Below are 21,974 nucleotides of genomic sequence, written 5' to 3' on the forward strand. Positions count from 1 at the left end.
CGTATTATTATTATGCTTCAAGTAGCTCCAATGTGATGATTCTGCTAATGCGATGAAACGCTGTCATTGAGCAGCGTCGACGGTGACGCTGGATGGACGACGTCCGCGCATGCGCGCTGGAGCCCCGCCCTCCCTCTGCCCGGTGACCGGCGGCCAACGCAATTTGGCACGCGCGAGCTCACCAAATCACCCTTTATTTAAATAAATAAAGCAGGGGAGGGGGGCTGGGGGAAGAGGGAAGGTTAAGGGAGAGACGTGGCGGGGGGGCGCGATGGCCGCCATCTACGGGAAGATCTTCGTGGGCATCTACGTGGAGATAAAGCGGAGTGACGGTAGGTAAGCCGAGCCCGCGAATGACTGACATCCGTGTGCCAGCGCCGGGATGGAGCAAACGTTCCCGGCAGCTAGCAAGCAAGCACTCGCAACATCCCCGTCGTCATCGTCTTCTTTCCCGACCTAGCATGTCCGCCGCGGCGGGCTTTTGCCATTCTGACACCGACCTAGTAAGAGATGTCACTTGCCCCCCCCCCCCCCCCCTGCCGAGGTATTCCTCTCGCGGTCCACCGGTGTCGGATGTGTGTCCTGCATCCGCCGGTGATGAGGGAGGGTGGAGTGAAAGAAGGAGGAGTGAGAGGTCTCCATCCCAGGAGTAGATAGCGTCTTCCTTCAAATGGCTTCTTGCTATTCTTCTTGCACTTTGAAATGCGGCACATTGGGCTGGCTGTCAGTCAAGCGGGCCTGTCATGCTGCCACGCCCTGACTCGGGTCCAGCACGGAGCCTTTTGAATCCTCAAGGTCCGCCGTTGTTTTTGCTTTCTCGTTTGAGGCGTCAATTTCAGTCCCTGCCCTTCCGCGATTGGATAGTAGATGCCACAAAATGGCGGGAAAGCTTTCTATTCCTATTAGACAAAGTTATGTCCCGTCTTAGTAAAACGCCTGCCCTCACTTCAACATAGTTTCTCACTCGGGGTCATGTGATGTGGTTTGAAATTGCCCACACGCAGGTCGAATCCACCAGGCCATGGTCACGTCGCTGCACGAGGACAACGACAGCGTGACGGTGGAATGGATCGAGAATGGCGACACCAAAGGGAAAGAGGTGCGCATCCTCCACCGCAGACGTTTTCCGCTTCATCGGAATAATCCCGCTTTTCTCTTGTCGTAGATCGACCTGGAGAGCGTCTTTGCACTGAACCCGGATCTGGCCCCCGAGGAAGACGTGCCCCCAAGTCCGGAGACGGCTCTCCCTCCTTCCAACGTTGCCAAGCCCGGCAAAGTGGCCAAGGTCCGCTCTTCTCCGTCGTATTAATCAGGCCTCCATTTGCGCTTTCAACTTGCCCCCCCCCCCCCCCCCCCCCGCCAGACTCGACGAACCACCGCGATACCCAAACCCGAGAACGCCCCGCGGGAGAACAGAGGTACGCCTGCTCGACAAAGTTAGCGATCGCACCAGCAAGAAGTGTTTGTGGGTTGATGACGCTTCAACTTGCAACCTTGTCGTCACTCGATTCCCGATTTCCACTTGCGGACGATCGCGTGACTTTTCAGCTGCGGCGGTGGGAACCACCCGAGCTCGTCCCAGCCAGCACGGCCAGCATGTTGAGCCCCCTCCCCCGTCCATCACCACCCAGCCTGCAGCAGCTCCGACAGCAGCCAACCAATCGCTGATCCAGCAGCAGAATGGTAACACACACACACACACACACACACACACACACACACTTGGCCCATGAGCACGATGATGTCATGATGCTCACAGCTTGACGAGACCGCCTCAAAAGAGTCTTTGACGGAGATGAGTCCTAGCACACACACACACACACACACATTCCTGCACTTGTAGCACAGTGAGGACCGAGTAAAAAGGCCTGCAAAGCGAGGACCACTCTTTCTGCAGAACACACACACACAAACACACACACACACATATTTGTATGAGAGCTGCAAATTTCTCCATTGTGGAACTAACAAAGTTGATCTTATCACACATACGATAGTCAAGACTCACAACCTGCTTGGATTGACCTGAATAAATGTTTACAGATGTTTATTTCGTCTTCCAAGATGGCAAAGGGCTCTGAACCCCCTTGCCCCCCCCCCAAAAAAAGCCATTCTTGTCAGATTTGAAGCGGTGACGCCGACGACTTTTGTGCTCCCGCAGCGCGAAGGAAGTCCAACTGCGTGAAGGAAGTGGAGAGGCTGCAGGAGAAGCGAGAGAAGCGCCGACTTCAGCAGCAGGAACTCCGAGAAAAACGAGCTCAGGCGGGAGCACGCACAAAACACACACACACACACACACACACACACAATCGTACGTGACGCAACGCGCGTGTGCTTGCAGGAAGTTGACGTGAACCTGCCAAACTACGAGATCATGTGCATGATCCGAGACTTCCGGGCCAGTCTGGACTACCGGCCCTTGACTTCCGCTGACCTGGTACTTTGCGTTTCTGATCACCCCCTCCAGCGTGAGGGCAACCGAACGGAATGGCCGTCAAACACGTCGACCGACGAGTCCCTCCGCCTTTGTTTCCGCTGCAGATCGAGGAACATCGGATCTGCGTGTGCGTGCGGGCGCGGCCGCTCAATAAAAAAGGTAAGGCGGCGCGTCGCGCGAGTCGTGGAGCCGGGCGACCGACCGCACGCGGACCCGATGCGTGTCTGCTGCGCCCTTCCAGAAGTGTCCGTCAAGGATCTGGACGTGATCACCATTCCCAGCAAAGACGTGGTGATGGTCCACGAGCCCAAGCAGAAGGTGGACCTGACGCGCTACTTGGAGAACCAGACCTTCCGCTTTGACTACGCCTTCGATGAGAACTCCACCAACGAGATGGTCTACAGGTACGCCGCATATATCACGCGTCACGTGCACGTGCAGCGCTAACTACTACGATAGCGCCACCGGGCCGTAGTAACCTGGCGGCCGAGCTAAAGTCCTGATTCCTAAAGTCGTGATTCCTAAGCTCTCTTTCCGGGATGTTGGCTCAGTGCCGCACTGACGACTCATCAAATGACGGACAACACCTGAAACATATTTCAGCATTTCCAAACGGAGTTAGCCCGCTCGCCCTTCCGAGCGATAAGAAATAGCGGCCGCCGAGGTCGAGGTCAAGCTAAAGGTCCGAATGTCTGGCGGCGGCGACGTTGTTGCAGGTTCACGGCTCAGCCGCTGGTGGAGACCATCTTTGAGCGGGGGATGGCCACCTGCTTCGCCTACGGCCAAACGGGAAGCGGGAAGACGCACGTGAGTGCTTCCATGTCGACGGCCAAGACCGGCGCCGTGCCTTCCTTTGACTGGCTGTCTCCTTCTAGACCATGGGAGGGGACTTCTCCGGAAAGAACCAGGACTGCTCCAAGGGCATCTACGCACTCTCTGGTAAAGGGCTGCAGGCCCGACGCTCCTCCTTAGTTGCAAGCCCAAACCTTCTTGCAGCTCCTCTTCTTCTGGCGTGCAGCCCGAGACGTCTTCCTCATGCTGAAGAAGCCAATCTACAAGAAGTTGGACCTCCAAGTCTTTGCCACCTTCTTTGAGATCTACAGCGGCAAGGTAAGTCGGCCCGAGCGAGACCAGCGCTTTAATGGCGGCGTGACGGGTCGCCGCCACGCTCTCTCCGACGCGTCTCGGCGCAAGCCTGGGGCCTGCCTCCCGCCTCCCGCGAGCGAGATCTTGCCCTTTTTTGCTTCCGACCCGCAAAAGGTGTTTGACCTGCTGAACCGCAAAGCGAAGCTGCGCGTGCTGGAGGACGGCAAGCAGCAGGTGCAGGTGGTGGGCCTGCAGGAGCGGGAGGTGAAAGGCACGGAAGATGTCCTCAAGCTCATCGAAGTGGGGAACAGCTGCAGGTGCGTCACGCCCCGCCCATCTCGGCCCGCAAGCAAATTGGGCCACAAAAAAAAGTGGCAACGCCCGCCCTCGCCTTCCTCCGCGTCTCCCTCAGGACATCCGGCCAGACCTCGGCCAACGCCCACTCCTCGCGTAGCCACGCCGTCTTCCAGATCATCCTGCGGCGCCGCGGCAAGATGCACGGCAAGTTCTCCCTCATCGACCTGGCGGGGAACGAGCGCGGCGCCGACACGTCCAGCGCCGACCGCCAGACGCGCTTGGAAGGAGCCGAGATCAACAAGAGCCTGCTGGCCCTCAAGGTACGACCCCCCCTCTACTCCCCCCCCCCCAAAAAAAGCGGATGCGACGGTGTCACTGATGATGTCGCCGACTCCGGGCAGGAGTGTATCCGAGCTCTGGGTCGCAACAAACCGCACACTCCTTTCCGCGCCAGCAAGTTGACTCAGGTGCTGAGAGATTCCTTCATCGGGGAAAACTCTCGGACTTGCATGGTAAGATCCGCCTGGGCGCTTGCTTCCATATCCTTTTTGGCCAAAAAGGCTTTTCCGTCCCGCGTCGCTTCACGGGATACGGATGAGGGCTACGTGAGGACCGTCTCTTTCCTTCGCAGATCGCCACCATCTCTCCCGGGATGGCGTCCTGCGAAAACACCTTGAATACGCTTCGGTACGCCAACAGGTGAGCAGCCTCGCCCAAACCGTGCCAGTCGGGTCAAATATCGGACCGGGGCTGTGAAAGTTCCGCCGATTCTGTTGCGAAAAATAGGATTTTCAAAAAAATGACTATGCATTTTTAGCCCAAAAAACCCCCGACCATGTATAGTAAGGCGTTTTTTGCCGAAAAAAAAAGACCATGTACAGTAAGGCGTTTTTACAGTCAAAAAACGACCATGTATAGTAAGGCGTTTTTAGCCTGAAAAAAAACGACCATGTATAGTAAGGCGTTTTTAGCCGAAAAAAACGACCATGTATAGTAAGGCGTTTTTAGCCGAAAAAAACGACCATGTATAGTAAGGCGTTTTTAGCCGGAAAAAAACGACCATGTATAGTAAGGCGTTTTTAACCGACAAAAACGACCATGTATAGTAAGGCGTTTTTAACCAAAAAAATGACCATGTATAGTAAGGCGTTTTTTGTCATTTTTTCCGGCAAAAAAACGCCTTACTATACATGGTCGTTTTATTTCGGTTAATAACGCCTTACTATACATGGTCTTTCTTGGGGGGGGTTAAAAACGCCTTACTATACATGGTCGTTTTTTTCGGCAAAAAACGCCTTACTATACATGGTCGTTTTTGTCGGCTAAAAACGCCTTACTATACATGGTCATTTTTTCCGGCAAAAAAACACCTTACTATACATGGTCGTTTTATTTCGGTTAATAACGCCTTACTATACATGGTCGTTTTATTTTGGTTAAAAACGCCTTACTATACATGGTCGTTTTTTTCGGCAAAAAATGCCTTACTTTACATGGTCATTTTTTTCGGTTAAAAACGCCTGACTATACATGGTCGTTTTTTTGGCTAAAAACGCCTTACTATCCACGGTCGTTTTATTTCGGTTAATAACGCCTTACTATACATGGTCTTTCTTGGGGGGGGTTAAAAACGCCTTACTATACATGGTCGTTTTTTTGGCAAAAAACGCCTGACTATACATGGTCGTTTTATTTCGGTTAAAAACGCCTTACTATGCATGGATGTTTTTTTTTTCGGCATGGCCGTCCTTTTTGACTGTAAAAAACGCTTTACTGTCCATCAAGGGTGTGAAATGAGGAAAAATTCACGTCCGCGGTTGCAGGTAACGCTATTTTTAGGCCACGTTAAGTTCTTGTGGGCTTTACCAAGTTGCAGTCAAAACATGTTCTGCGCTCAGCTGGCGTAAAACTGGCCGTGTCCAGCTCTATTGAGCCACGTTGTAGGAGACACGGTCACTGCGCAAGGCTATTCAAGCCAAGTAGACCCCTCCGTCTACCCCCCCCCCCGATGATTTTTTGATGTGAAAATAGAGGTTTTGTGAAAATCCTATTTTTCACAACAGAATCCACGTCAGTTTCACAGCCCCGTCGGCCTGACGCTTTCATGTCTGCCACGTGTGTGCGTCCGCTGTGCTTCCAGAGTGAAGGAGTTCGGGATCAGCCCTTCGGATATTCCCTTTTCGCAGAGCGCTCGCTCGGACCTTTCGCCGACTTATGAGTATGACGTCACTGCTCACCGTGGCTTCCTTTCCCGTGTCCTGTGCCACCTCCTGTCCTGTCCCATCTCACGGCTGCATGCTTCTGGTTCCTTCACGTCCTGCCCGATTGCATTCCACCCCCGCTCTTCTCTTCTATGAATTAAATATTCCTTCCTGCATGCGGTGCGGTCAGGGTGAAGGAGCTGTCGGCGGAGCCGGCGGCCGTCACGGACCCTCTTGCGGACGGACACGTCAACCAGCTCGACGTCCTGGAGGCCCAGTGGGGCGTGGGCAGCTCCCCGCAAAGAGATGACCTCAAGTTGCTCTGCGAACAGAACGTGAGCGTAGCTTCGCAGAAGGCGAGCTAACGGGGGGGCTCCCCGTTTCACCTCAAGCGTGTTCATCTGCAGGAGGAGGAGGTCTCCCCGCAGCTCTTCACCTTCCACGAGGCGGTGTCGCAGCTCGTGGAGATGGAGGAGCAGGTTCTTGAGGATCACAGGGCCGTCTTCCAGGTAAGGGCTCGCTCCTGCGCTCTCTATGCACACACTATGAGTGCTAAGACACTATGTTGCGATTCCAGGAGTCCATCCGCTGCCTGGAGGACGAGAAGGTGCTGCTGGAGATGACGGAGGAGGTGGACTATGACGTAGAGTCGTACGCCACCCGGCTGGAACAAATCCTGGAGCAGAAGATCGACATCCTCACCGAGCTGAGAGGTAAAAAGCCAGTCTGAGAGACGCGTCTCCATCCGGACGACCTCACAGGCTCTTCTTCTTCTTCTTCTTTCAGATAAAGTCAAGTCCTTCCGCTGTGCACTGCAGGAAGAGGAACAAGCTAGCCAACAAATCACCCCCAAGAGGCCTCGTGCATTTTAGACACACACACAAATCCAACAGGGAGGCAGCAGCTCATGTAAATTTCGAATAAAGGATATCTTATCCCAAGTGTGTGTCGTCTCCACTGTACACGCTTGAAATACAATACTCCAGCGATCTGTGCATGTCAGAGGGCTCCTTAAATACAAACTGAGACTAATCATCGATTGGCAGCAGGTGTGCACCAAAAGTCCGCTGATGCCACCTGCTGGCCAGACTGAAACATAACCGTGACAGTTTGTATGATATATATATATATACAAACCACTTTCCAAACAACTATAGCAAAATCAATTCTTAAATAAAATGACTAGTTTTATTAGATTGAAAAACTACTTCACATAGGTCACACACATGTTTTATTTTTCGACAAATGACCTGAACCATCCGTATGAGTTAAAAATCAAAATGTGGCCATCGAGCTCAAAGGTTTTCCCACCCCTGATTTATTCGCGTGTCTCCAACGACTTTGACAATGGGATGCTACATATTTCAAATATATATATTCCCCCCCCCCCCCCCCACACCTTAAATGCATGGACGGCGTCGTGGAATGGTAATTCTCTCTCATCGGCAAACAAATCTGGAACAGGTAAGTCAGTCGTACATCATCATGCATCTTTGCAGTATGTACATCCCGTGACACATTCAAGTTCTTTTGACCACCACGACGCCTCCTTTCGTTTGCAGCATAAATCATTTCTTCCAAGTGGAGTAACAATGTACAATAGTGCCCCTTTCCTTCTAAAATAACAATACAGATGTACTGTCCACTATTTGGCACATTGACGGAATCGTCTTCATCCCCTGAAATGATTGAAATTGATACATAAATAAGACATGCACTACAGAGTTAAAGTCATTTTTTCTCGAGTGAGGTTATGCAGTTGGTTAACTACAGTGTGAAAGTATCATTTGGCTTTTGCGCTGGAGTGTTAGCGATAGCGTCCTTTTTTTCCTTGTAAGGCCTTTTAATAAAAGTAGATTTCGTTACAAGCTAGCACCGGGTCCACCTGGAACACCAGCTTCCTCGTTGGAACCGAGCCGAGGCATTAACGTTGCAACCCGAGAAAATGGCGCGTGCAAAGTTAGGAGTGCTGACTAAATCCAACATACAAAGCTGAGAAATTCAGCCTTTCTTGTGCCATTTACAGGAGATGTTGCAAAAAAAAGGGGGGAAAATAAGTACTGTATTGGTGTAAGTTCCAAGCTGGGTGCCAAGACAGCCTGTCTGAATGCTGCTGCTCACTAGAACAGTCAGTTTGCCTTGCCTTGATTCATCAATAAACTTAATTTCCAAGTGCAAAGGCAGTAGTCTTAAACACACACACTCCGAATCAAGCAAGGCAAAGTGGAGTCTTTCAAAGTTTAAAAAAAAATCTCACCTTTCGTGGAGGCAAAGCTCCTTTACGGCAAAAACATTCAGTAGGCTGCCCCCTGTTGGCGAGAAGTGTAAAAAAAACAAACAAAAAAGAAAGATCACGGTGCCAGCTTGTCACGAAAACACACGTGGAGAGATTGCAAAATGACACCCGTTAAACATTCAAGCGGCAAATATCTTGGAAAAGGAGCAAAAAAGTAGAAACTCCCAGCAGCAGCGTTACCGTACATAGGAGGAACACAGTGCCACCAGCAGGTCGATGAGAGGTATTGCAAAGCTAAGCACTAAAGGGATTGGTGCGGTGAACGTGACCTGTTGAAAACGGAAAGTGGAGGGCTCGTAGAAATCAACAAACATACACTGGTGGCAGTGGTGTGTGGCACAGGACGGCGGCAACACGTCCGGAAAGCGCTTTGAGCATTTATTTCAGAGTCTCTTTTTTTTTTTTGGTGCCCTCTCATGCTCTTTTTGAAGCGATGAAACCAATCCAATCGCGTAATTTTCAGCTCCTCGGCATTGGCTTTTTTTTTTCTCCAATTTGTGACAGTTTAAATGCCACAAAGGGACAAAATACAGCCGAGGAACAACGGAGCGCCAATTGAATGTCAAAGAAAGGAATAAATGCTCAACCTGCTTTCCAAAAGAAACAAAGAGCGCGTTGCCGCGGCGACGCGCACCGAACAAATGAACCTGAGCTGTTATGTTGAGCGGGAGGTCTGCCTTTGTGCAGGTTGCCGTCGGGATGCGTCGTGAATGAGGTTAGCTTAAGGCTCGTTTACATCAATGGATTGAAGGCTCCCTTGTCGTCTCCTCTAGAAAAGTGTGAGTGGAAAAGAGTCACGCTACACAGTGGCCTCGAGTCCACTCCCTGTCGGGGATCACAGGATGGGGAGGGGGGGGGCGCCATCCAGCTCATTTGGGGCCGCACGAGCCGGCGCTTCCCTCCTTGGCGCTTCCACTGCGTGCCCAGCATCCGGCCGCCACGCTCATGCTGCGCTGCGCCGCGCCCGCCGCCGCCGCCGTCACGTCGCGCTCCGTCTCGCACTGGCTCCGCGTTCGCTCCGTCCGGCCCGGGGGCTTGGGCGAGCCGCAGGGCGCCCCGCCGGGCTGCTGCGAGGAAATCGTGCGGAAGATGTGGTTGCGCTTGCGCAGGAAGTCTCCCGAGGCGGCGCCCAGGCCGAAGCTGCCCTTTCGCAGGACCATGCGGGCGCTGGCCGGCTTGGCGGGACGGGAACGCTGGTTGTACTCCAGCTGGGACAGGTGCGAGGCGTAGCCGTCTGGAATGAACTGCCACAGAAGCGCATTGCCATCAGCCCTCTTCCCGGCACAGACCCCCCCCCCCCCCCCCCCCCACCCCGAGGAAAGCGGGACCGAGGCGACCCGACTCCTTATTTCTTGGTGCAAAAGACAAGCGGATAAACGCTTTGCTTTTTTTCCCGTCCTCGTCATACCTGACACTGGTGCTGCATCTTCTTCGTGGGTCTTCCCACGATGTAGATATGCGACGGCGGTAGGCCCACGTTGGCGTACACCGAAATGTCCTTGCTGGAGCCGTAGGCGGCGAAGATCCGCATTTGGGCCTGAGCACATTAAGAGAAAGAGGGAGTGAGGGCTGCGACCCTCTTCGGGGGATGCCATTTCGTGGCCCACCTCGCCGACGAGGCACTTGAGGAAGTTGGCCTTGTGGCGCAGCGGGTCGTGAACCAGGCCGTCGCAGAAAGAGACCACGCCGTGCGGGAAGTTGTGCTGCGACAGCCACGCCACCACGCGCTGCTTCTGCATGTCGGGACGCCCCGTCACGTACACGATCAGGTAGCCCAGGTCCTGCCAGTACCTGGGACGCATCCGCCAAAATCTCAATTATGCCAACGGAATCTGTCCTTGAAGAGGATCAATCGAGTGGGTGTCGTAAAAAGTCAAGAGAAAAGAACAAGATGGGAAGCAAATGTCCCATTTTTTGCTTTTTTGCCCATCCATGTCGGAATTTGGAAAGGGACAATTTTATATTGAATGGACAGGTCCCTAGGATGGAGCCGAGTGGCACTCCTAAATGCATTGTAGGATTCAACCCAAATGAAATACATTTTGAAATCAATGAAAAGGACAAGAGTTCTTACCTGACCACATCCACGGCACCCGCCCGCACCTTGGGGTCACTGCCCATGATGGAAACGCTGGCGGCGAAGGAGCCGTCGATGCTGAACACCACAAACTCGGTCCCGCGCGGCACCACCGTGAGGTAGCTGTCGGCAAACGTGTGGTCGCCCCTTGTGGCGGGCAAAAAAAAAATGTGAAGGCGGCGCGCTCGAGGCGAGCGATCCCCGAGGCGGCCCGCCGTCCCGCGTACCTCACCACCATCTTGGCGGGATACACCCCGACGCCCAGCCGCTTGTTGTCGGGGAGCGCGTAGGAAACGCGTCCGCCGCCGTTGGTGAGCTGCGTGTCGAAGTGGACCCACTCGCCCGAGGGAGGCTGCGTCATGATGTGAATGTCGACCTGCGGCGAGGCAAAAGCGCGGCTCACGTCGGCCGCTCGCTCGGGAATTTCCGCCTCGGACGCTGACCTTCTCTCCCGTAAGCGTCACCATGTCCAGCGGGCCGTACATGAAGCGACCGGTCAGCGTCTGGGCACCGTCCTCCGTGAACACGGCGTCACTCGCGCGGTGGTTGGCCGTCACGTTCTGACGGGGGGCAAAAGAACGCTGACGGATAGGCTGTCTGTCCAAAGGTCAAAAGTCAACGCGGCTCTTCTGAGCGCAAGCCAAAGCACTGACCCGAATTTTGACATGAGTGCGTTTGCGCAACCACTTCTCCCTGGGCTTGGACGGCGTGAACTCCGACACCTCCTTCCCATTCAGCTCCAGAATTGCAGAGTTCTCGTGCCTCATCACCTGCGGAAGCAAAGACGGGGGCTTCTCAAATTTTGGACCCGCAACAGGAAGCGAAAAGCCAAGCCGAGCGAAGACTCGGCCGACCTGTCGGAGCAGGAAGGACACCACGTCGGTGGACTCCCAGTAGGAGGCGTGGAAGAGATGCGGCAGGGCCACGGTGGGGAAGGCCGTCAAGGCGTCGGGGCAGTAGAGGGCGTAGTCCATCCGCTTGCTGCCCCACCAGCGGGACGCAACTGCGCAATTGCAACGAGACGGCGTGGAAAACATTTCAGGACGCGTCGGCGGATTGGGAGGAGGTTGCGCCGGCAAAGGGGCCGTTTGGGGTCCTGCCTCAGAAGACCGAGAGAGGCCCGCTAGAGACGGAAAGCCAACTAGGGGTCGGAGCCGCGGGCCATGGCCGCGCGCCAAAGGACGGCGTGGGGGTGGGTGGGGCGGGGTCTGGCCTACGGAGGGAGACGAGCCTACGGAGGGAGCGGCCAGAAGGGCGGCGAGGAGGGAGGTCGCGTCCTCACGCTCAACATCCCGCCGTACCTTGCTCCAAGTTCGAGCCCAGGTCCGCCGGGTCAGCGGCGCCGTCCGAGCCGGCGTCCGACTCGGCGTCGGACTCGGCGGCTCTCGGGAACACCTGCCGGCTTTTCCTGCGCGAGCGCAACGACGGCGTCCGGGAGGCGACTTTACGGGAGGTAACGGGCAGCCGGGACAGCAGACTGGGCCGTTTTCTCAGCCGGCCGGCTGAGGGGACGTTTAGGCGTGACGCCAGCGAAACGGTGTGCGGCGGCGGCGGCGGCGGGGGAGGCCCACTTACTGTTGGCCACGTTGGAGGCGGCGTAGGAGTCGGCCAGGCCCGACGCCTGGCTCGCCAGGCTGGCCTCGCTCGCTCGGCGGTGGCAGCGGATGTGAGGGAGCCCGGGGGATGCGGACGGGGGCGGGGCCGGGGGCGGGGCCGGGTGAGCGTTGCCGTCCACTGCGGTGGAAACAAAGCAGGCTGAAGCGGCGGGGCGGGCTTTTCAAAAATGGCGGGGACACGCCGCTCGTGTCGGCGGCGCTTCACGTTTCCGACGGCAACGCGCAACCGCGGCCACCGGAGCAGCAAGCGAGCTGCGAGCAGACGGTCTTCCAAGTTTGAGGACACGGCTCGGTTCTTCTCAAGAGGTAAGACCGGGCTCGTTCGGCGACGGCTACTCACCGCAGGGGGTCCGGTTGAGGACGGGCACGTGGATGCAGGTCTCGCTCGCGGCCGTCTCCGGAGCGCCACAGAGCGCCGGCGGCTCCATCAGGAGCCGAGGGTTGCTCCGCACCGTCTCCGCTGCAGGAGCAAGGCAAAAAGTTCAAAAGGGAACTCAGGGCGAGAAACGGATGCGCGCGCGCGCCCACCCAGGAGAGCCGAGTGTCCGTCCCCCAGAGGAAATCGCTGATATCGGGGGACGCAGAAGGGGGGGAGCAGGTGGAAGCGTTTGTCTAGCAGGGGCTCCAGGCGGGAGGCCGACGGGTCCGCCGGGTGGAACAGGTTGTAGACCTGCCGGCAGGCCGGACGCAGAGCCGTCACTGAGGACGACACAGAGGAAGGGGGGGTGGGGGGGGGGGATTGCCGTCACGCGCGGGACACGGCCGGGAAGGACTCGCTTCGCGTTGGGCCCGATAGCGCCCGCCGCCGCCTTGGCCTCACCGTCCAACGAGGGCACCACCGTCTTGCGCAGGGCCAGCACCAGGCCCAGAGGAGATCCGAAGAGGAAGAAGTCGGTCACCTCAAAGTCAAACTTGCCCAGCGACCCCCCCTCCAGCATGGTGCTGCTGCTGGAGCGGCGAGAGCAGGACTCGGCGTGGATCACGCTGGAGTGCAGGCTGCTCCCAAAACAACAGCGACGATCAACACCGAGGATCGACATCACGGATGCCCCCCCCCCAGCCCGCCTGACCTGGACAGGAAGGCCTGATGATGCTTGATGGTGTCGATCTCGTAGGTGGAGGAGTCGCTGCGTTTGCGCGGCAGCTGCGTCTTGAGTTCGTCGGGCCCCGAGCAGCGAGGGATGTCGATGTTGCTGCGGCTCAGCTGTCGACTGGCCCCCAGGGACGGCGACGACGACGGCGAGGCGCTGTTGACCACGATGCCGGGCGAAAGCAGCTCCGTGTCCTGCGCGGGTCACATGCGCGCCCTGAGCGTCGGCGTGACGCGTCAGCGTGCGGCGGACGTTACCTGCACGCTGACGGCGCTGCCCCGCCTGCTGCTGTTCGGACTTTCCAGCAGCAGGACCGAACTACTGCACAGCGCGTCGAAGCCGAGGATGCTTCCCACGCAGTCTCCGATCACACACACCTGCAAAAAGATGGGGGGGAGGGGGGCGATACGCTCGCAGTTGAAAAAAAAATCTAAAACAAAACACTTTTTTTTCCCCAAAGAAAAAAAAAACTTTGATTTTTTTGCTTTCTCAGGAAAAACAAATCACTGAACAAAATATTTTTTAAATTCACATTTTTCCTCTGAAAAAATGGCCGACATTCTATTGGAACAAAATTGCACCCTCCCCCTAAAAAAAATAAAAAAAATTAATAACTTTTTTTTTTCCTTCACATTTTTTCTCAGAAAAAAAATGCACACAGACTTAATGCAGACTTTTAAAACACTCCCCCATTTTGTTCTCTGCAACAAATTCCAACAAAAAATATTGCGACTACTTTTGGTCTGGAAAAAAAAAACACACACATTTTTCCCTTTTTTTTTGTGACGTTACATTCCCCCCCCCCCCCCCCCTCACATACACACTCACGGCCACACAAGCGTGGAAGAAAGCTCGCGCCGACCTGCCCGTTGAAGGAGGCTCCTTCCAGCGACCTGATGAAGTCGGCGTAGACCTGATTGGCTCTGAGGATGACGGCGGCCACGGCGTCCTGGTACTGCGGCGCCGACGTGGCGAGGAGAGGCAGCGCCGCCAGCGGGATGTGATCCTGACTGCTGGACAGGCAGCCCTCGTCGTAGCTGTACGGGCTCAGGCTGCGGAGGGAGCGCACGCCGCAAATTCTAATCCGCGCAGAGCGCCACTCCAAAAGCGGAAAAAGAAACACTCACTTGGACACCAGCGAGAAGGCCTCCACGCAGACGGCGGGACACGGCACGGTGCGGACGGCGACGCGGCCCAGCGCCGTCGGGTAGTGAACCCTCATCACCGTCTCAAAGGCGGCGCTCAGCGTGTTGACGTCGCCTTGCTTGCTGTTCTGCTCGCCTGCGTGCGGACACGCGTCCGTTGAAGCCGAGCGCTAAAAGCAAAGGCCTCGCGGGGGTCGCCGCCATTGACGAGCTGACAAATAACCGTTACGGGCTCGCGATGGGAACGGAACACAAACGGTGGAGCAACACCGACAGACAAGATGACGATACGCTCAGGCGGCGGTGCTTCTTCCTCTTTTCCAATACGCGTGTCTTATATTGTCCTACCTGAGCCCGTGTCCAGAATATTTCCTCCGTGCAGGACAAGAATCAGGACGTGGATTTTGGACGGCTGAAGACACCGCTGAGGCGCCTGCGGGAGGAGGCGCCGACAAATATCGTCACACCATGGGGTGAGAAGAGCGTGGAAAGCACCCACCTCGGCGCCGGTCTCCTCGTGCGTCACGGCGCCAAATTGGCCCGCCGATTCGGGATAGAGCGACTCTGCGACACAAAGGCTGCGCGTCACTGCCGATGGAGTGCCGCCGCGCCGCGGGTGAGGCCGAGGTGGCCGCCGCCTCACCTCCAACCTCGTCCGCTTCCATGCCGTCCATTTTGTCCATCAGGTCGTTGGAGCCCCACTTGGCCATCTCCTTGGGGAAGACCTCCTCGCCGTCAGAGAAGCTGTCTGAAGGACACGTCCGCCGCGGCGGCCTAAGTCACTTTGTCCCCGTTCAGCTTTGGGTGTGTGGACACGCTACCGTTAGCGCGCCGGGTGTCAGCGTGTCACCGGGAGGCTTTACCGTGCGCGTCAAAGAACTCGTCATCCGCGCTATCGTCGGATTCCCGCGCGATGCTCTGCATCCTCCACTCGCTCAGGCTGTGGTGAGAAGGACTCCCTGCGGGGAGACGCCAAAGCGGAGTTCTCGGAGTTACGCGTCCGCGCGATGCTAACCCAACGTGCTCATTTAGCATTTGCATTTTCACCATGCGCCAGAAAACCGACCGCTCATGGCCAACACGTCAGCCCTCCAGAACGGCGCGAACGTACCGCCTCTCTTGGATGACCTGTTGGAGGATCTGGACGACGTGGACCACTGCTTGGTGAGCTCGCCCCGGGTGTCCGGCACCGCGGCCGCTTCGTCTCGGCCGGCCTGGGCCTCGGCCTCGGCGGCGACCCCCGGCTCCCGGTCCCGGTCCTGAGGGTCCGGGCGGCCGTTGGTCTCGGGGCCTCCCTCCTCGCCGAGGCTGTACTGGGCCATCTTCTCGGCCAGGGCCAGCTGGGTCTCCAGCTCCAGCTGCCGGATGTCCTCCATGGTGAGGCCGTACCACTCGTCCTGCCAGCACCACGCCTGGCGGTGGGCTCGCACCATCACTTTACGTAGACCTGCGAGGGCGCCGGCGACAACTCCAATTACCTTCGGCGCAGGTTCCCCGCCCCCCCGGAAACCCAGAGGGCGCCGCCCCTCTCTGGGTGAGAACCGAGCGGACGGCTTCGGCGTCAGAAGTGGGCCGGCCGCACCTACCCACGTCGTGGATGAAGCGCTCGATCTTGGACTGCATGCCCCAGTAGCGGAACTCCACTTTGCACAGTTTGTAGGCGCACATGACCGAGCGGCGGGACGGACTTTGCTCGATCTCCTGGATCCAGTCTTCGGAGAGCGGGCCTCGCCCGGTCTTGAGCGAGCGGTACAGTCGGGGGTCTTCTTCTGCCAGGTACTCGTGGGGAGCGATGTAGTCCTTGACGATGTCGATGGGGTCTGCGGGGGAACCCAAGGCCGTCGACTTTATGGGGGACGTCCGGCGGCGGGCTCGACTTACCCACTGTCCTTTGTCTCTTCTCGGCCGAAGACAGACCGAAGACGTCGGCTTGGTCGCCGGTGTCGGGCATGTAGTAAGTCTCGATGTCAATGGAGAACTTCTCCACGAAGGGACACGTGTACCTGCGGTATAACGGGCGTCGTCATGGCAAACGGTTCTTTTTCGGAAGCGGGAGCGGCACCGTCGCCGACGCGGTGGAGGCCGAGGAAGCCCCCGCCTCACCTGGTGCGCGTGTAAGGGTAGGCGTTCCAGGACTCCTCCTCCACGCGCAGGGCGGCCTGGGGCAGGATGGAGCAAAACCAGGACGGGATGTGCTTGCCGATGTGGTACACCTTGCGGGTGTACTGGCCCGAGCCTCCGGGACCGTCCCGGTACGGTTTGTTCTCCAGGATCTCCACGCCGCTGCCCTCGCCGCAGCTCTCCTCGCGGCTCTTTTTCTGACGGGCCGCGTCAGCGGCAGCAGAGATACGCAAATACGTCGACGTCAAGATGGATTATTTGGGACTTTTTTTAGAAGACACTTTTTTTTGGGGGGGGGGGGGGGGGGGGTTGATGAAGCCGTGGCGTCTGGGTACCAGCCAGAATGTACCCCAACCGGCATCCTCAAGTTGTTGACAACACCGGACAGGAAGCAGAATGCCCCCCCCACCCCCATTTCCCCAGCAGGTGGCGGCTGCGTTCCGATCCGCTAAAGCCTGAGCTTGTTTTTTTTTCATTTTATTTTTTTTTTAAAGCTACGCCTGAGATGACAGCGGACTGGCCGGCCCGTTGTCATGGCAACCTGGACTCGGACGAGGAATGACGGTGCGCCGATGTCATCCGTTACCGGGGCGACGGTTGTGACGCTGAGCCAGAAAAGGGGCGGGGGGAGGGGGAGGGGGAGGGGGCAGCGAACAGCGGTGTGAGGGGCCGGCAAGTGTGTGTGTGTGTGAAGTTAGCGTGTGCTAATTTAATTCTGCACCGAGGTACTAATTACTCACGCACGGAATCCTGGAAAGACGTTGCCTGCACTGAACTTGCATCAAAACATCGGAAGCTTCCAGATGACGGCGAGATGGCACACGAGAGTCAACGTGAGGCACATTTGACGCCACGTCACGTATGCGCGGCAGCGTGCGCGGGGTGGACGGGACGTGACGGGATAAGATATTAAGGCGCTGCATCGGGGAGGTTGGACGCTTTGGAGCGTCGCGAAACACACGATAAAACATTTTACGTCGGTGGATCGCCTCGCACCCAAAAAAGAGCCGCTTTCTTTTTAGTCATCGACGACAGAACGCGAGTTTTGGTTTTGCCCCCCGTGCGTAGCCTGACCTGTATCATGTAGAGCTGAGCGATGCGGTACTCGTCCACGCTCATGGGCATGGGGATGCGGTACTCCTTGATCAGCATGGCGGCGGCGGCACCCGGACCCACGGTCAGCGCGGCAGGAAAAACGGGAGGCCAGTCATCGCAGGCGCCTGCCGAGAGAGAGAAAAAGGCCCGCTCAGTCCTCGCCGCCCTCCAGCCGATCTATTACAAGGTAATCCCCTCCGAGCCCAAATCCCCCGGCAACCTAAATCCTCAAGCGGCTCGGCCCCCGCCGACCTCCGGGCCAGAGCGACGGCCGAAGCCTTGCTCCCCGAAGACGCGGCGGCGCGAGTCGCTCCACGCCGTACCGGCCGATCGACACGGTGGGGGGGCCTGGGGGAGTTTACATATGATCAAGCGTGATTGCTTTGTGGGAGAGTGAGTTTTGGGACGACGAGCTCAAAGGGAAGGCGCCCTCCCTCAGGGGAGCCGCCACGTTTCTTTTCCCACCGACGGAGAGAAGTGCGGGAAATCCAAAGGGGGAGGCCGCCCCCCCCCCGCACAGAAGGCAAAATGAGTCCGGCCGGGTCATACTTTAGCCTTTTTTCATGACAGTTTGCTTTTTTTCAGAGCGGGTTGCACGCTTCCATTGGCAGCGCGCGGGGTCAACGGTGATCACACCCACAACGGCGCAAAACGGCCTTTTTGAAATGCGCTCACTTGCGCGGGTCTGCAAATTGACCAACACCGACTGCAAATTTGCCATGGTCACCAAAATCGAGCCCGTCGCGATTGAATGAGGGGAAAAAAAACTATTCAGACTCAAGTCACGGTGTCATTAATTCTTGAAATGATGCGCGCGTGCGCACACGAACCTGCGCAAAGTCAGCCATAATGCGCACCAACGACGAAGCGTTGCGCGTACGCGTACCTGAGCACGAGTCTGCCGGGGCGACGCCGAGACGGCGGGCCTGCAAACTTGCCGGCCCCGCTCTTCCTCCTTCTCTTCCTCCTCGTCCTTTTTCCCGCTAGCGTAATACAGAGAAGCTGGCGTGTCTCTTCCTCGCCCCCCCACCTCTCCCTCACTAAAGCTCTGTTGCCGTGGAAACGCACGAGGCCGTCGCCTGATTTGTGGACTTTGTTGTGATGCGGGTGAGCCGGGGCCGCGGCCGCCGCCGCCGCCTCCTCCTCCTTCTATCCTGTGTCAATAATCTGATATTGGCTACCCAATCGAGTCAAATGTGCGGCTCAAAAGGTTTTCAAAGGCGCTGCGACTCCGTGTCCCCGATCGTTTCTATTGATCGCCACCCACTTTAGGATGCTTGTTATTGAAGCTAGATAATACACCGTCCGCGGCTTGAAAATAGGAAATGTTCTCTCTTTCCTTAATGGCCTTCTCATTTGAGGTCCGGCGCACACGTGACGGGAAGGTGAAGTCGACGACTCCCACAGAGCCCGACTCTTTTCAAATATCTCCTACGCGGTGGGCACACGTCTTGCCGGCCGGCTGCTGCGGTTGCGCATTTTGTCACGCTTGAAGCCGTAGCACAGCAGTCCTTAAAGTCCTTAAGTCCTTAAAAAAAATTAACGTTCATTTTAGGACGCTAAAGTTGCAATGACGTGCTTTTTTTGGGGTGTGGGGGGGGGCTGTTAATTCATCACGTGAGAATAAAGTGGCAGTTTGCTATCGCAAGCCACATCATGAAGATGTTGGCATGACACAACAGGAAGGTGTCACACACGCACAACATCATTGCAACAGCAGGGGGGCGCCGTGCATCACAATGAGCTTGATGCGCGCACGTGTGTGTGTGTGTTTATGTGTGTGTGTGTGTGTGTGTGACCCCTTCCTGTCGCATGATGCCAACGTCTTGACGTTACTGGTGGCATCCAATCGGCACTCGGCGCGCATCTCAAGCACGTCGCCCGGGCGCCACAAGCGCGGCCAGAGCCACACGCTAACACGCTAACACAATCAAGCTGTCCGCACTTCAACATGCGGCCCTGCGGAGTCTTCATTTGTTCGCGATGGCGCGCGCTCCTTCTCAAAGACGGCTGCCCTGCAACGCAAATATCCACGGTTTCTTTTTTCTTTTACTTTGGAAGTGGTAAGCAACATCGAGTTCTGTATATATATCAGTGACACTTTATTCAAATTTTTTTTGCCTCCCTCTCCAGTAATTGGAAAATGGCGCCGACGTTGCAAGCCTAACTGGAAATCTCCCGGGCCGCGCGTCATCTCATCACCGCCACGACATTTTTGTGGGTGGCAACGGGCCGAGCCGCAAGCCTGTCCTCACAACAAGCAGACATCGCCGACCTGAGCTCGGCGGCCATCCCGCCCCCACAGGTCCAAACGTTCTCGCCGACATTTGATGCCAACGCGCCGGAAGGCCAACGACAACTCCTTTAGGTGACGGCAGAGGGCTATTTTTAGCTCTGGCAGTGGGTCAGGGGGTGTGGGGGGGGGTTGCCATCATGCTTCTCCAAATTCAAATGCCACTGTGTAAATAAATAAATAAGAACAATCATCTAGAATACTGCCAAATGTTGTTTTTTTTTTTTAAAAGAGGAACAAAATCTGATCATAAAATGCCAAAGCGGCAAAACATATCAGATAACAATGAAACATGCTAAGATGGGGGCTACAAACTAAATAAGAATAATAAAGGTCACGTGTGTGTGTGTGTGTTTGCAGTGTTCCTTGAGATGCTGTGTTTACCCAACTAAAAATAGCATCCAATGACGTAGCAACTCGTGACAAGCACCCCCCCCCGTACTCCCCCACCCCTCCAAGACCCCCATCATCATCATTACTGTACTGCTATTGACATGCATGCGCCGCTCGCACCCAGGAGAAAAGGGACGGGTGCACTTGTGTGTGTTTCTGCTTTTCTATGTGGGGGAGTGGTTGTGTGTGGGCGCTTTGGTGTATGTTTGTGTGTGTGTGTGTGTGTGTGTGTGTGTGTGTGTGGGTGTGTAATAGTAATCAATAGTGTGAGTCATTCTTTCTGCGGCGGCTACTTCCGAACAGCATTCATTAGCACAAACGCAATCTTTGGGCCCGATAATCACATCCTGCCAGGCTCCGTCATCTTCTCTGGTTGGCATCGAACCAGGAAATGAAGATAAGCCGCTCATCATGTCTGAAAACAACCGCCCGCATGCTCACACCCGCCAAATCCACACTTCTTATTTGGGGCGAGGCCACCGGACCGCCGTTGGTCCGCCGTTTCGATGCGCTGGCCATGAGCTAGCTGGTAACACTGCAGAATACTAAAATGCCGCAAATCAATGTTTTGCCTTTTTTGTTTTTCTTCTTCTGGTGATGTTATTCGCCGCCGGGTTTCAACGTGACCCCGATGAGCACGCAGATTGGGGAAGCCAGGTGGGCGTTCAAGTTTCGCGATCCACTTCCTCTGTGACAACTGTGCCATGTTTTTACGGTTTGATAAGAGAGACTATACAGGAAAGTAGATTTCGAAACCTGATATGGGGGTCGCAGTTTTTCCATTGCGGCGTGTTGGGAAATGGGTGCTACTCAATCACTTGGGTGAGTGGCGAAGAGCCGCCGGCTATAAAGTTGCTTTCTATGGATGCCTTTGTATAGATTTGAATGTGGTGGACGTGCGGATTTGTGTGTACAAATATTAAAGTGTCTGGATTTGAATGTGTATTCGTGTGTGCATGTGAGAATTTGTGTGCGTGCATGTATATTAGTGTGCGTATTTCCGTGTATATGTGTGTGGAGGGGGAGCGGGGGGGGTTCTGGGTGTTTGCATTTATTTGTGTGTATTTCGTGCACATAGGCAGCGTATGTATGTGTATGTGTGTGTGTGTGCGGATGCAAATGTGCGCGCGCGTGTATTTTCGTGCGTTTGGAGCCCCTTTCGTACTCGTGTGTCGGTTTGGACGCGTGTCGGTGGAAAGGCGTTGGTGTGCCTGCGTGGGTTTTAGTGTGCGCGTGACCGCGTCCCATTCCACAGCGCCCATCACCGATTATCGAACACAAATTCTTCCGTCTGGTTGACGGCCGACGTCACGCTCGACCCCATCGATCCACGAATCGGGCGGCTGCGCTCACCTGAGGCTCGGCCGGCCGGCGGCGGTCAATCCCCGGTCGTCTTCTCCCCGCCGCGGCATGCCGGCTCGCCGACGAAAAGGGTTCGAGAGCCGGGGGTTGTGATGTTTTTTTTTTCGTCGTCCGTCCTCGTCCTCGTCCTCCTTCACAGGGCGTCGCATGTCCCCTCGGTACGCTCCATCTTCCGCTCCGGCGTGTCGTCGTCTGACTCTTGTTGTTGTCCGTCCGTCCCTCCGCGATGTGGCTTTCGGGCCGGCGTCGACAGCATAGCGCAGGTGAAAGGGAGGAAAGGGCGACCTCCGGCGTGACAGCGTGTCACTGCAAGCACATGCACCTTGGGCCCCAAGAGCCCGAGCAGGCTCGTTGTCCACGCTTCCCTCCTCCAACACACCTGTTGCGTCAAGGACGGGTTCTGTGCCCCTTTGGGTTTGCCTGCAAAGATCTGCCCTGACCAGCGTTTTCGTGGCCAATGGACT

The 21,974-nt window shown here is 56.2% G+C and overlaps 2 protein-coding genes across 3 annotated transcripts; one reads left to right on the forward strand and one right to left on the reverse strand.

Annotated features, from left to right (window-relative positions):
* Window positions 1-151: 151 nt before the first annotated feature.
* Window positions 152-6,939, forward strand: LOC127591585 (kinesin-like protein KIF2A). Of its 2 annotated transcripts, XM_052051822.1 has the most exons (21): window positions 152-332; window positions 1,005-1,099; window positions 1,166-1,285; window positions 1,364-1,418; window positions 1,549-1,683; window positions 2,162-2,262; window positions 2,342-2,437; window positions 2,542-2,596; window positions 2,679-2,841; window positions 3,154-3,244; window positions 3,313-3,376; window positions 3,456-3,547; window positions 3,698-3,840; window positions 3,936-4,140; window positions 4,222-4,332; window positions 4,452-4,519; window positions 5,961-6,038; window positions 6,212-6,356; window positions 6,429-6,530; window positions 6,599-6,734; window positions 6,808-6,939. In XM_052051822.1, exons 1-21 carry the CDS (start codon window positions 272-274, stop codon window positions 6,891-6,893), a joined length of 2,202 nt encoding a protein of 733 aa, XP_051907782.1. In that variant the 5' UTR covers window positions 152-271; the 3' UTR covers window positions 6,894-6,939. The 2 variants fall into 2 exon arrangements, with proteins under 2 accessions (XP_051907782.1, XP_051907783.1); XM_052051823.1 differs by lacking the exon at window positions 5,961-6,038 and having other exon boundaries at window positions 6,808-6,933.
* A 473-nt stretch (window positions 6,940-7,412) lies between these two features.
* Window positions 7,413-21,929, reverse strand: LOC127591582 (membrane-associated phosphatidylinositol transfer protein 2-like). Its single transcript, XM_052051817.1, is given in 27 exon segments — window positions 7,413-9,298; window positions 9,301-9,561; window positions 9,726-9,854; window positions 9,925-10,108; window positions 10,392-10,541; window positions 10,622-10,770; window positions 10,838-10,954; window positions 11,048-11,164; window positions 11,249-11,397; window positions 11,696-11,896; window positions 11,970-12,128; window positions 12,351-12,470; window positions 12,539-12,709; window positions 12,831-13,006; window positions 13,081-13,295; window positions 13,359-13,478; window positions 13,964-14,153; window positions 14,229-14,382; window positions 14,595-14,810; window positions 14,890-14,994; window positions 15,110-15,205; window positions 15,358-15,693; window positions 15,833-16,066; window positions 16,128-16,249; window positions 16,350-16,564; window positions 17,442-17,587; window positions 21,502-21,929. Coding segments are annotated over 26 exon segments (4,413 nt in total). The 5' UTR covers window positions 17,520-17,587; window positions 21,502-21,929; the 3' UTR covers window positions 7,413-9,049.
* Window positions 21,930-21,974: the final 45 nt, after the last annotated feature.

The sequence above is a fragment of the Hippocampus zosterae genome, chromosome 18, assembly GCF_025434085.1.
Source record: "Hippocampus zosterae strain Florida chromosome 18, ASM2543408v3, whole genome shotgun sequence".
NCBI classification, from domain to species: Eukaryota; Metazoa; Chordata; class Actinopteri; order Syngnathiformes; family Syngnathidae; genus Hippocampus; species Hippocampus zosterae.